Consider the following 15010-nt stretch of genomic DNA (forward strand, 5'->3'; position numbering starts at 1 on the left):
TCAGTCCCTTTAGAAACGTCTACAACTGGCTGGAGAGCAGGGGAGAAACTAAACACAGAACAATGCCAAAATCTTGTCTCATTCTCCTGGCTTCATATTTGAGAATGTCTAGTTCCTGCACTTAAACAAAATACCAAGCCTTAGTAACAACAGCAAGGGCTGGTGATCTTGCCAAAAGCACAGATATATTCATCCCTACCATTTATGCTTTCTTGGCTACAATTCTAACCCATGTCTTAGCATTCACCAATAGCTTTAGGAGAACATCTGGTCACCATCCCCTAAATAATATCCCAATTTATTCCATTATTAAGTTCATATTCATATTTTCCAGGAAAAATTGCCCCAATTTCCTATATATCTCCTCAAAAATCCAGTTTTTCAAAACCCTTAATTATCTGGATTAGTGTTCTCTGGCTGTACCAAGGAGTCTTTCCATTTTGTAAGCTGTCAGGTGGAGACTTAAATAGAGATTTTGACTGAGGGCCTAAGCATTCTAATCTTGGTGAGGAAAGGACCTTAAAATTTCCGTACGGCATAATTCTTTTCACTTTGGCTCTATCCTACCCAGCTTCTGTGAGTCGAACACATCAGAAAGAAGTATCGTATCCCAAGGTGATAACTGCAGTTTCAAACAACACTGTGACTTAGGAATGCAAATGTATGAAGCAGTCATGGTATCTATTAGAAACCTCACAATTTCTGGATCATGGCTTAGGAGAAAAAACGTGAGGACAAGATAAAACATACTTTAACCTATTTTAGCCAAATAATAAACTTGAGTGTTTATCACCCTTGGTCAGGATCACGGTGCTACTGAGTGACTAGGTTTTGGTTTGGTTTAAAAGGATATCTTGCTCAATTTATTTTAAAGTGGAAATGCCTAGGACATGTGGGCTCAACCAATGGCATAATCCAATAAAGCAGGGATGCTACTGGAAGTACAGATCCAGGGCCTTAACCCTGCATTTACTTGATCAGAGTCAATGGAGACTGGGCCCCATAATTTGCACATGGAGGTTCTTGTGCAAAACTTTGAAAACACTATCACCAAAGAAAAGTGGAAGGTAATATGCAGGAAATGACTATTTGGCAATGTGTCAGATTTATCTGAAATTGAGGCCAGAACTTAGAACCAAATGTTCTCCTGGGGCTGTGCATTAACGTATGTACTACTGTGTCTCTTGGTTTGTCTTGGGTGGAAATGAAAGTTCAGTCACTGAAGGAAAAATACTAAGTGAAAATATTTACTTGGGGATCTTCAAGTCCCAACCAAGTGATGAAGCTGACTTACTTCATACTTGCTTCACATAAGAGAGATTTAATAGGAGACTACAAATCTCAGGAGGTTATCTTCCCATTGAAACACCACATGCTTAAAGCTTCAGAACACCCATCCATAGTTTTCACCTTCTAATAGGTCATGGGTTTGCAACGCCTGACAGATTAGAAAATGAATACATTCTTTCTGGTGAGGAAACTGAGGATGGAGAACAGCTCCCTTAGCTCTGGAGGCAGATGGGAAATCTCAGTCTTTCGAGGTCTATGGGGCAGAATCATGGAAAAGTGTTACCCTACAGGCCTAGTAGCCATAAACTCAAACACCAATTTCTGTTATGTCATAGGAAGGAATCACCATATGCCTCTCCAGCCAGGACTGCACTTCCTGTGACTCAGGTACACGTTCAAGGCTTCCCTTCTGGGGAAGAAAGAACTCTCTCACCTTACAGACGCCATCTTCAAGTTCTTCTGGAGGCAAGTCTGGGTTTCTTTCCACATGGAGGTTCCAACGATCTAGCTGTACAATTGTCCCATCTTCTACTTGGCAAAGGATCTTAGAGACAGGTTCATCAGTGTAGCCCTAAAGAATCAAAGAATATACCCATTGCCACCTAGAGCAACGAACAGTGTAACCAAAGCCATTTCCTGCAAGCAAGAGTTCTTCTGCTATAGCTCCCTGTTTGTTTTGCAATTAGCAAGCCTGGGTTCCCTTGAAGTACTTAGAATCTAAGACAAGAGTCACCAGTAACATGCGTAGTGCAATACTGCTCTAACTGGTTTGAGGTGAGGAGTAATTTTTGCCAGTACCAAGGACCAAGAGTCACAGGTAGACATCTGGAGGCCATGCTGGAGGGTCACTTCTGTCAAAATGAAAACAGGAGTCCCCTACATGCCACTAGAGGCATCTGAGAGATACACAGAAAAACTGTGTATGGAAAAGGAGGAAAAGAATCAAGGTGGCACAGAATAGATGATTTTTTCTGTTACCACCTCTTCACCTCTCCCTAACCCTATAGTGGGACACTGTTCTTTGCATGGCCTAAGGCGAGTCTGTCTGAGGCACAGCCCTCTTAGGCAACCACTTACTCCCTGAGCATGTGTTACTGCAGCATGAATATTAAGGATACTCAAGTCACTGATGTGGATGAAAGATGTTAACAGCGATCAACCTATTTACATGAAGCAACTAATGTATTATTATTATTTCTACTATGCCCACTTGAAAAATATAAAAAAGACCTGTAGGAGGTTAATTCACCCAATAACCAAATGAGTATCTGCTAATATCTGAAGATAATTATCACCCAAGCGAGGTTAATTCACACAAAGGTCAAATTGTTATCTGCTAAGATCTGATGATAATTTTCATGGAGCCTAGCCCAACCTCTCTTATGAGTAGATAAAAAGCTGGTGGGGCTGCCTATGTTAGCAAGGTGTGCCTTCTTGCTACCTTAACTCTGTAAAAAAAAAAAAAAATTAATAAAATGACTGGTTAGTAACAGGTAAACTTCTTCCACTAAGCTTGCCTGAAGTCGGCTCTCTGGTGGAAAGGACAGCTGGCCACCTGGACAAAAGAGCCATGATGACACCAACCAGAAAAACAAATCGTCCCCCAAATCTGTAACTCTCCCAAAGCAGGAATTGTAATCTGACCCAGATTTGGTATTCTGGCCAGGGCTAAGGGTCAAGATCAAGTCAGGTCTTTACATGAAGACTTGAGGCCAACCCACCCCACCACCTTTCAATGGATACCTCAAGAAGCCCTAGGCCTATGTATTAACCCCCATCTTTATACCCCACTTTCTTCTCTAGATGATTCTAAATTTAAACTGAAGAAGGTCCCAGATGAAATCATGATGCGTGGGTGCCGATTCTCAATTCTAACTTATTCTTTGAACAGCGGTAGCATAGCCCCCTTCCATTAGAACATCTGCAGCTTCACGGTCTCTCCTACCTGACAGCATGGGCAGCCCCTGAGGGCAGTTCTTACCCCTCCCCAGTTGAGAGTTCGGGCCAGGTCGTTCCCAGTCCCCAGAGGAAGGACCCCGACGGGAGGCTGAGGGCTCAGCTGTAGTTCATCCAGAATAGAAAGGATCCAGCCCACCTACAGACATTGTGAGGGCCAGAAGGGATATAAGAAAGATAGGTAAGTGACAAAGACAACCTGAGACGAAAGCTTTACACTGGCTCTGAGCCAAAAGGCTGAGAAGCGATAGAGAAGAAAGTTTTAAAAAGCAAATGAAATGGCGTGACTTTTCTTTCAAACATATATATTTGAATCTAGTGTCCAGGAAACAGACTACTTATCTGAAACGGTTTTAAAATGGTGAGTCTCTTAAAAGGAGAAGGACTGTTCGTATGTGCTGTCTTAGAAGCAGAACCAGACCCAATCATCTGTATGTTTAACTTGGAATCTACCTTAAAATTTAGAACAGTTTAAAATTTTTAGGGAGGTTTATAATACAGGCACTGGAGACAATACGAGACTCAGAATCAGACTGAATTTCAATTCTGGCTCATATTGGCTACATAATCTTGATTAAATTACCTAACCTCACTGAGATTTATTTATCTGATTTTCAAAATGGAGATAATGCCTACCTCACAAGACTGTTTACAGATTTAACTCAAATGTATATAAAGCCCTCGATGTGGTCCATATAAGCACTCATTAAATACTTACCCTCCAAAACATCATTGTAGAAATTAGTAGCGTTTTCCTAAATATCCCTATATTCTTTTTAATGAAACATCATGAAAACATAATTATGGTTGGTCCTAGTACTTATTACAAGTTTAGTTAGAAAATGGATACTTACATATTAGAATCATATTCCCATTTAATCTTTTTCTAAGATAAACAATACTTTAGGCTTGGTCTCATAACTATTTAGAATAATTACTCCAAACCCGGAAATAGCAAAAAGAAAGTTGCATATTCTCACAATGTCATACTCAAATAGTGTTTCACAGGCCTAAGAACTTTATGACTGTAGGTTAACAGGAATGTTTGTCCTGTGGAGATATGAATGTTGACAATAAAAGATTATGTTGAAGATTTGGTCTTATTGCCCCATAAGGCCATAAACCAATTATGTCTCAAATTTAGAAAAATTATTTTGGTATAACTACATAATCCTTTCCCTCTACTTCTCCAATAAATCAACTTTATCATCTTGCTGGTTTCTTCATTAAAGACCTAACTAAATTTGACATGTATTTATTCTATATTTGTGTGAGTCCTATTCAAAATTATTTTGAAAATTATACTTTGACAGTACATTTATTGAACACTACTACATACAAAACACAGAACTAAGCAAAAGAAATAAGACGAATGAGCTGGGCTAAGATAAGTAAGGCAGATGGCTGCTCTCAGGGAGCTTATAGTGAATAAAAAGAGGGACCTACCATTGCTGATTCCTGAGCAAAGCTCTGTAACCATATTATTAAAGTTCAAAACAATTCTGTAAGGTAGGAATGATTCTCATCTCCATTTGATAGATGCAGAAGCCAAAATTTGGAAGATTCAATGACTTCCTTAATATCATATCATTTATACAATACAACTGGCATTCAAAATCAGGTACGCCAAACACCACCGCTAACCTCTTAACCACTGTGGTGCAGGGAGCCTTTAAATAAAGACCTAAATTCTGTTCTGGAATATGGCCTGGATATGGCCTGACTGTGCTGGAGACAGTGGCTTTTGTACTTTTGAAATCTTTGGAGTGATGGAGAAGTCTTAGAAATTACTCAATCAAATTCAGTTAATTTGCAGATTTATTAATAAATGAGGTGCAAAGAGGTTATGTAATTGGCTCAAGGTTTTAAGCAACAAGGAGTGTTAGCATAGGAATCTTATCAGGTCTCTTGATTGCTTCTAGAGACTCCATCCTTTCTCTACCCCAATATTTCGTCCCAGGATGTAAAACTTGACTGTCCATCAAGAAGCCTAAAATTGTGTTTACCTTCTAGAAGGGCATATCACGATGGTCTCCCAATATGACGGACTAAAACGCCAGAGTAAAGAAGAACCTGGAAGTCCCTCCATTCCCTCAAACCAGGCAAATCTCTTGTGGATGACTCCTTAGATTCTGACCCCACGTGTTCCTAGTCCTTCTACAGACGGTAGTAACAAAGCTTGCTGTCGAAGTGTGGGTCAGATGCTAACGAGTTCTGATGCCTGTGCCCATCCCCGCGCCGCTGAGAGCACAGGCTGCACGCAGTAGGTAGCTCCCCTCTACGAAACGACAAGACGGGGAAACAGCAATCCCAGCATCAGGGATCACCGACGACAGATGCAAACAGTCCTGCACAGACCCAGAGCCTCTCGGAGATGCAACAGAACACAGTGGAAATTGAATCCAACAACCCCTGTCTCTTTAGAACTTTCTCCAAGAGGTGAAAGGCAGTCTCTTTAGAACTTTCTCTGAGAGGTGAACACTCAGGTTGCCCCTTACGAATTGTACTCACAAGTCAGTCTACTTTCTTTCAGGTAGATTTAAGTTACACATTTTTTTTTTTTTTAAATGCTCAGGTGAAAACAGTCTCTTTTCCTGGTAAAGATAATGTCATGTGGTCACATTTCCAATGCCCACTGCGTTCTAGGCACAATGACAAGAAAAATACATCTTCAGGGACCAGAAGCAAACCAAACACAAAATGGCAGGCCAATGAAGCCAGGAGTTTAGCTTCTGTCTGATCATAGGGAGTAAGAGGTCACCCCTCCTGGCAGGAGGCCATATATGAAAGAAGCTCCCTCTGGAAAAGGGTATGAAGGAGTCCTGCTTGAGGCCGTCACCCAAAGACAGTGGAGACGCATGGAGGCTGGAAGGAGAAAGCCTCTAAGTGGTGGGCCCACCTTCCCACCGGCTCACTGGCAGACCTCCAACACAGGACATCTCCCCAAGCTGGGTGCCTGAGTCACCTCCAGGAAACCTGCTCGCGTCTCAAGAGCGGTGGAAACCATACAAACAGCTAGGAAGGAAGAGTCAAAGGAGGGAGACAAAGTAAAGAGAAAGGCAAGAACACGATAAAGTAACTTCCTCTGGAGAGAAGCCTGCAAAGAAAAATTGTAACTGCGGGAAGAAGGCTAATGCCAAGATGGACGGGAAGGTGGGGTTAGTCCACAGCACATGAAACAAAAACACTTTTCGAATGAGACTGAAATGAGTGTCCCGTAATGTCCATAAATTGATGGGTATCATCTAATAATCCTTTCATCAGGATATAGCCTTCATTCAGACCTTCTGAAGGGGCTCCTGTTCTCTCAAAGTCGCCAAGAATCCATGTGATCCTGTGCTATCTGGTTCCTCGGAGAGGCAGGAGCCCTCAGGACACGTGGACTTCTCACCCTCCCTCTTTCTCTTTCTCTCACACCTGGCCCAAGCAGAAAAGGAAAATGTATAACTGATTTGAAGGAAAGGATCATCCCCTTTCTTAGCAACTGATTTAAGAACTGCATAGATACATCCTACCTTCTTTGTCCAATGGCCAAATATTCTATTTTTCCCCTGAAAACAATCAGGGAGGTTTAGGGTTCCATCATCACATAGCCCTGGAGTCACCAGATGTCACCTGCCTTTCAGAGTCAAGATAGGTCATGAAATTCTCTCAAGTCCATCAGTGTTGGACTAACAATAGTTCTTTGGCAGAGGGGGGTCTGTATCGTTGCTTTGTACCATCCTTAATAGTTGTTTGCACCCAAGAGATGTATGACCCCAAACCGGCTTCCTCAGAAGGCCACAGAATGTAGGGCTAAAGGGGAAAACGGAGCCCATCACACATTGGCTGGGCAAGTTGAGGTAAGCCACTCAATCTTTCCAAGTTCCCAAGACTCTTAGGGTTTTGTTACCAGCTAAATGACACGTAAACATTACGTAGCATCTGCCTCACATAAGGAAATGCTTAATTAACATTAGCTGCTACGATTAAGCTTTATTTTTTTTCCTTTTTACTTCCTTTTCCCAGAAGCAAAATGCCCTCCTTCTGTCTCTCCACTTAAAACTGAACCTCAGGGTCACAAATCAATACCACCTCTGACTGCCATCAATCCAAAGTTTTCCAGAGACTATCCAACGCAGAAAACCCAAGCTGTGCTAAAGCAGAAAAGTGTTACAGAGAGAGAGAGAGAGAATGTAAAAAAAAAAAAAAAAAAAAAAAAAAAAACCACAACAGCAGGAGACAGATCTTAATAATCTATATCTGTCCTTAAAAAGCAAAACACTATAAAAGATCTTCTGGGACAAGGCTGTTACCGCAGCCTCTCTCTTACCCGGAACCGCTCCTTCAAGGAATCTGGGCTTCGGGTGTGTGGCCGGGATTGTTTGTTAAGCTTTCCCCAAATTGTCTCCACCAGTCATCCTGGACCCCTTCAGTTAGATGTAATTAACCGCAAAACATAGCACTCGGCATATTTTCCACCACAACTGAAGAAAACGATCCAGACTGGGTGAAATCATTTCCCGGTTTGCAATGTTCTGTCCTGCCTTTGTGTCAGGAAGGGCAGGGCTGCCCCATATGGAAGGCCAGGCTCCTGGGCTTTGTCCCTGAGCAGAGCAGCCGGCGGTGAGGGCTGCCCGCAGCTGGGGAGCGCAGCCACTCCTGGTGCGGTGCATGGGGTACCCGAGCCGTCACCCGGTGTGGGCCTGGCACATGCGGAGCACCATCGTCCTGCGATGTACTAACATTAGAGCCGGCTGAGGGGCTGGGAGAACAGCGAATCGGCACTTTCTTTGACCAGACCCGGTACACATTGCATTGCCTTCTAGGCTGGCGAAAAGTGAAGATGGACATAGTGAGAGATCAAAAGGAAACAAGGCCAACATTTCTGACCTGAAAGACCATCAAGGCAGCACTTAAGTTCAAATTGCCCTCTCAGATGTGTACACCACGAGTCTTCCTTTTGATATTTTATGTTTGTACTTCATAGCTTACAAGTACTCATGTGTTAAATGTTTTTAAAGTCAGCCCTAAAGAAATCCAGATAGAAGGGGAGAGAGATGGGGAGGCGGGTGAAGAGACAGAGATAAGCTGAGGCTTTGGGAGGAAAGAGGCTCGGAATGGTGGGCTTGTCACTGTCAGTTCAAGGGAAATACACTTTCTTCCCTGCTGCGGCTGCAGTAAGTCAGGGCACGGAGGAGCCTCTTGTTTGGGGTGTATCCTCATCTAGGGAAGACAAGTGATCAAGCAATAAAACATGAAGTGGATGGCCCGATCGTTTAATTCCAGGCCTTTGGAAAGACGTTCACACGGTCAAGGGCGGACCAGCAGACCCAGCCCCATTACCAAAGTCAGCAGCCAGATAGGTAGGGATCACATCACACAGGAAGGGGCGGGTATGTGTGCCTCTGGGGTCTTGGCCCACATGCCCTCCAATATTTAAGCTATGTGGAGCTGGATAGGCAGAGACGTGGCGAAGGATGGGAAAGAATATACAACTGCCGCATGACCCCAAAAAGCAGCTCGTTTATAAACATGAAAGTCTGAGATCATTCCTGAGTTAGGGGAGTTTCCTTCCAGCCTAGAGATAGAAGGTGAGATGAGCCCATCCAATTACTGCAACCATGCGGCCGCCCTGGGGCTGTGCTAACCAGTTCCAAAGAGACCACACCTGCACTGTTCACTGCGCCTCCACTGACCACACGTGGCAACTGAGCACTGGAATGTGTCTGATACAAACTGGAGGTGCGGGATGGAGAAATATACGCCGCATTTTGAAGACAGCACGCATTGAACAGAAATGATCTCATCACCCCTGGGGATAAAAATATATGTTTATAAAAAAATAAAAAATTATAAAAAAAAAAAGAAGAAATGATCTTATTAGTGATTTTTCCATGATCGCATGTTGAAATGACAATCTTGTGGATATCTGAGGTTCAATAAAATGTATTATAAAATTAATTTTCCCTGCTTCTGACTTGAAGTGACTTCTAGAGAACTTGAAAATGTGGTTTGTATCGTTATTCTCTTGAAGAACAACAGTCTATACTATTACAATGCTGCGACCATGAAGACCCTTAGGGAACCCGGCGTATCCCTCTGCAGACTTAGAAGGTCTCAAAGGATGGTAAGAAACCTTGTTTCTTTTTGGAAGCCACAGAAACATAGGCACCCAACCAGCTCTTCTGCTGACAAGAGCAGAGCTGGGAGATGGGTTATTTAAAAGTGCAAGTAGGGGCACCTGGGTGGCTCAGTGAGTTAAAGATTCTGCTTTCGGCTCAGGTCATGATCTCAGGGTCCTGGAATCGAGCCCCGCATCGGGCTCTCTGCTCAGCAGGGAGCCTGCTTTCTCCTCTCTCTCTCTGCCTGCTGCTCTGCCTACTTGTGATCTCTGTCTGTCAAATAAATATATAAAATCTTAAAAAAAAATTTTTTTTAAAGTGCAAGGAAGCAGAGTGACACAAAGCAGCAGCGGAACCAAAACCTTGTTTCCAAATTAACACAAGACATCTATATATGAAATAATAATTTGCGCACAAACTAATGCAGTTAAGGGTTAATTCAGCCTCCTCTTAATCAGTCAAAAAAAAAAAAAAAATCCATTCCTGAATCTCCCTGGGACCCTGTCACTGTGCTGACAGAATTCTGACAGCTTCCCCCGTGATTGATATGCTCACCGAGTAAAGGCTGGATGCCTTATGTCACACGTACGCCTGATACTCTCAGAAATTGTTCTTCACTTGCCTCAAGCCATCAAGCTTTCTTCATAAATCCATCAGGAGGCCTCGCCTTTACAGAGACTCTGCCCCTCCTCAAAATTAAAAGTTTCATATTCTAAAGAACCAGATTAAAAATATCAATCACTTATCTAGAAAAACATTTCATAAACTCCAGGCCTCTTCCACAACACATCTATTTTAGCCAAGTAAAGAAATAAAATAAAACCTGGTTGCATATAAGGTACAAGATAAGCCAAGTCTTGATTCTGAGTGATTAAACTACAGAGATTACTGTTGAGAAAAGAATTAGTACAAAAGTAGGCCCTGACCCTTGGGTAAATCTGCTACTTTCCTTTGGGGCATGCCTGTTCCAAGGGACCCGAGTACAAATGTCTAGTGCATTTGTGAGTGATGTGGAAGGAGGTGAAAACGGAAGCCAGGAACATCGATACGGTCCCTAAGAGGAAAAACTACCTAGAACATAAAAGAAGAGTGATATCTAGCCTTGCGGAGTACCTATTAATTATGGTATATTCAAAGAAAGGAGGATAGAAAAGACAGGCTGAGTAGGAGAACGAGGGAGTCTTCATGTCAAAAAGGTGTTATTAATGGCACCAGGGCGTACTCACAGATATCCAACACTGTAATTGGGTCTGGTCTTTAGGATTCATTAACAATCTACCAAGTCTCACTTGCTTGTCATTCTGGGTTTTGTCCCAGACACGCTATTGAGATGGTTTTCTTGAAAACCACTAGTTACCTCCTAGGTTCCAAAATCGATGATAATTCTCCGGTCTCTCCTTCAGGATATAACCGCGGCCTCTTTCCTGAAACTCCTCTGTATTTTGGTTTTGGCTTTTTTTCTTGACAGAATAGCCTAGGAGAGGTCCTTTCTACTTCCATCTTTTCATTCTCCTTCGGAACTCTGGCCCGGACTCCCTAATTGCAGCTGTGTCACAAGTATCCAGACGCGGCTCTCTTTGGTCCTTTAGGCTTTAAAGCTCCAGGTTTTCAAACACTTCTCTAGTTGCATAGGATGCCTCAAACGCACATAACCTAGAACGTGTGTCCTACACCTACCCGCTGAGCAGAGGAAAGGAAGAAAAAAGGAGATGGAGCGCAACCTGCCAGGAGGCTCCGGCAGGGGGTGCGGAATGTGCAAGGGGTGGCACTCGATCATTGGTGGGGCCCAAGCTCTAGAGAAGGAATGGGAAATGGATGTGGGTTTGAGGTCATGGTCACTTCGGCGGAGAAAGGTAAGAACTCTGTACTCAGGACAGCAGGCATAGCCTCAGCTTCTCTGCTGCTGTCATTGAGATTTAGAGGAGAAAAGATGGGAGCAAATACTGAAGTCATATAGAAAGATAAGGAGATTCTAAAATAAGGAAAAGAACTGTAGTAAAGGGTCACTTAAATAAGTTTATATTTTAAGACAATGAATCTGGGGACAGCTGAGCTAAGAACACTCTGTGTATGGGTATGTATGTTAAATGCAATATACTAATACATATTTAATATAATTACATATACATACAAATATATACATATATATAGACACACACACACACACCATATACATATATACATATACATATATATCCCCAGAGGATTTTTTTGGATATAATTCTACTAAAAAAAGATGGGAAAATTCGAAATCTGCCTATCCTTTAGTGTATCTCCCGACAACCTACAACTGATAGAACTTTAATTGGTATTGTGGCAGAAAAAGTTCCATGGTCTAAAAGTTTTGGAAGACAATGGGTTAAATAGTGAACTGGGTTCACTTCTCAGTTGTAAGATTTTATAATGACTTTTATAAGCTAATAACGTGTATTGTGAATCTTGACAAACAGTAAACACTATTTTTCCAACTAAAAAAACGTTTTCATCTTCAGAGAGTAGCTTAAGGGACCTGTAGAAACACTGTTCTGTTTTTTGCCAGTTGTATTTTTTGGTATATAATGTGTATCCAATGTGGTCTTAAGTGCTGTGAGAGAGAGTTCAAAGATTTTGTTGCTACCTTTGAGACTATAACATTCTAATTAGGGAGATTAGAGAAAAGCCAAAGATAGTTCATAATAAAATTCTAGATCCTATGAGAGCAAACTCCAAATACAGAAGAAAAAGATAGTGGGTAGCAGAGTCTAAACGTTGTGGTTCTCAGTTCTTTCCCGTTGCTGATATGCCGGCATAAGTGCAGGGCAAATGGAGAACCAAGTAAGACAAATAGAGGAAAATGAACCCATAATATTAAACTTCAGCCCAATTCCACTTTTTCTTCAAAAATGAATACAAAGGAGATTATCTTTAAGGCAAACCAATGTCATTATTCTAAGTTTTATCTCTACTCATAAAGAACAAATGCAGGGGCGCCTGGGTGGCTCAGTGGGTTAAAGCCTCTGCCTTCGGCTCAGGTCATGGTCCCAGGGTCCTGGGATTGAGCCCCATGTTGGGCTCTCTGCTCAGCGGGGAACCTGCTTCCCTCTCTCTCTCTCTCTCTCTGCGGCCTCTCTTGCCCACTTGTGATCTCTGTCAAATAAATAAATAAAATTCTTTAAAAAAAAAAAAAGAACAAATGCAATAATTTTGTCCACGTACTTCTCCTTAATGACTGTGACCGATGATTAAGAACCAAAGAAATTAAAAACAAAACAAAATAAAACAAAACAAAAAAACACAAAGAAATTAAGTAGTTTTTTTAAGTGAAGAATTCAGTCATCTATAACCTTCATTGTAATGATCTTGCCACATCCTTACCTTGTAGAACAGGAAAGGATACAACAGAGCTGAGAGAATAAGACACAATTTAGGAAGACCAAGTATGAATCCATGAGACAATAACCATGACTTATGGGCCACGATTCCCATGACAGAGACCTAGGTCTTAGGGAACTGGAAAGAGGTGTGGTAGGAAATAATAAAGAGAACTGTCACAAGGAAAGCAAAAGAAAGAAGAAATAAGTAAGAGAGCTTGATTCTATTTTGAGGACCTACCGTTCCATCCCCACCACAGGCCAGAATTCGCAGATTTGGTACTTTCCTATACAACTCAAGCCTGTAGAGGAAAAAGAACATGAAGTAAACAAAAGAGCTCATCACTGGCCATTGCAGAGAAACCACAGGGCAAAAGAGGATGAGGGGACGTCCCTGGAGAAAAGGCATAACTATGAGGATAATAATATCACTGTGGGCATGGATCCCAACAAAGGGATCAGCGGTTGCAGCGGTTGGTAGCAAGAATCATTTTTAAATGGCCGACGCTGGAATGGGATGTCACGATGTCCCAGAGTTTTCTCTCTCATAATCCCGACTAATGTATCCACTCATATGATTTCCCTAATTCATTTCGACTTCCTTTTCTTTTCCCATCATGCCCCTTCCTCCTTTCTCAAAGAAAATCCTCCTTAATCCATAGTCAGGAGTCATTATGTGTCTCCTCCTTTTTTTTTTTTTTGTCAGCTTTTCCTGGATTTGCTTTTCAAACTTATACTTTCCACTCTTAATCCCAGTAAACCTCTTCCGAGAGACAGAATGGCGGGAGAACGCCCGCAGCATTACCGCCACACCTGCAATTCTAGCCCCCTCTCCACTCACTCACCAACTCTCAAGCCAAATTTATATGCTTCCGCCCAAAGAGGGAAGACTTACTGGTTTTTCTTCATTTAAAATTTGTTTAAAATTAGATCATTTTTCATGTTGGCTCTTGAGAAAACACAATTATAGCACCCCTGCTAGAACATTTCCTTAAGTGAAGCTGTCAATGCCTCTGTTCTAAAATATACCATCTTCAAAATCAAGTTGTTGCTGTTTTTTTTCTTTCTGGAAACATGTCCTATCCGGCCACATTCTTTAGGAATGACCTATGAAGGCTCTGCCTAAAGTCTAGCCAAAGTGATAAGATTTTAAGAAAAGCATCCAAAAGGACAAAAGCCAGGGTAGCAGCTTTGCCTTAGTCCATCCAAATACAGAAAAAAATATAGAAGTTTTATAGCGAACTCTAGTGGTGAAAAAGTTCATAGATTAAAAGAATGATGGCAGAAATTAATTTTTATATTTAATGTTCTCCTGAATGTTTCAAATATATGATTTGTCCATTTAATACAGGAATATTATTTCTCTAGATTACTTTGCCTCTGGTATTGTTATTTGTTTAAAAATAATGAGTATCCCTTAAGCTCTAATGTTTATCTGATGACATCCAAACTACCTCAATACATGGGTTTTAAAATAGGGATGGACAGTAGCAGAAACAGCCCAGCTCTTTCCCACCATCTATAGCACTGCCACCACCAAAGGGAAGATACAGGATACATGTCACCCAGGTCTAAACTTGATTTTCAATACTCCTAACAGAATGAACCTTCTGAGAAGTTCAGAAAAAGGGATCGAGCAGGAATTAAAAAGTCTTCCTGTCCTGGGGCGGAATCCATAGGCATAATCAATCAATCTGTCTCCAGTGGACACAGGCGCACACACACCACCTCTCATTTAAATACATGAACATATTCATAAATAAATATGGCCACTCTCCAAAGATCCACTTACAGTCTCACTGATGCACCTCCCCAAGCTGAGCATGAGTAAGCAGAAAAATGACAGATCCTTCCTCAGTGCACGCTTGTAGATAATCGACAGTTGCTTGCCCGTGAGACACAAGCACACTAGAAGGATGTCCTGGGATAACAACTGTGTAGCTGGTCTGGAAGGGAATTAGCCCAAAGAAGAGTAGGGATACTTAAGCTCTTACATCAGACGAAGGCTTAAGGGAGGTGACCACAGTTGAGAAAGTCAATGAGGGATGGTCAGCAAATATTTCACAAGGTAATCTAATAAGAAAGCCTGACTTCACAGCAGAAGCCCTTCTCGCTTGCCCAAACCGGTACGGACCATGGTGGGCTGTTTCCAGACTTACGCATCTTTGGGCCCCTCCTGAGAAAGATCGAACACCTGCCGTGGATTCAGGTACCACATGAACATCTGCAGGACTTTGGTTCCCTGTCAGGAAAAAAAAAATTTTTTTTAAGACAATAGGAAGAGATTTCCAAATATTTGCTGCTCATTAA

General features: G+C 41.9%; 1 protein-coding gene across 4 annotated transcripts in view; it reads right to left on the reverse strand.

The window, feature by feature from the left end:
- DGKI (diacylglycerol kinase iota) overlaps positions 1–15010 on the reverse strand; it is a 436523-nt gene that overhangs the window by 183205 nt on the left and 238308 nt on the right. For all 4 annotated transcript variants that reach the window (XM_059171955.1, XM_059171954.1, XM_059171956.1 and 1 more), the window contains exons 11-14: positions 14860–14942; positions 12942–13002; positions 3272–3385; positions 1724–1861 (exon numbers count right to left, since the gene is read on the reverse strand). In XM_059171955.1, coding sequence (XP_059027938.1) covers positions 1724–1861; positions 3272–3385; positions 12942–13002; positions 14860–14942 — 396 coding nt within the window. The remainder of the gene's footprint in view (positions 1–1723; positions 1862–3271; positions 3386–12941; positions 13003–14859; positions 14943–15010) is intronic.

This window comes from Mustela lutreola, chromosome 4, assembly GCF_030435805.1.
Source record: "Mustela lutreola isolate mMusLut2 chromosome 4, mMusLut2.pri, whole genome shotgun sequence".
Lineage (NCBI taxonomy): Eukaryota > Metazoa > Chordata > Mammalia > Carnivora > Mustelidae > Mustela > Mustela lutreola.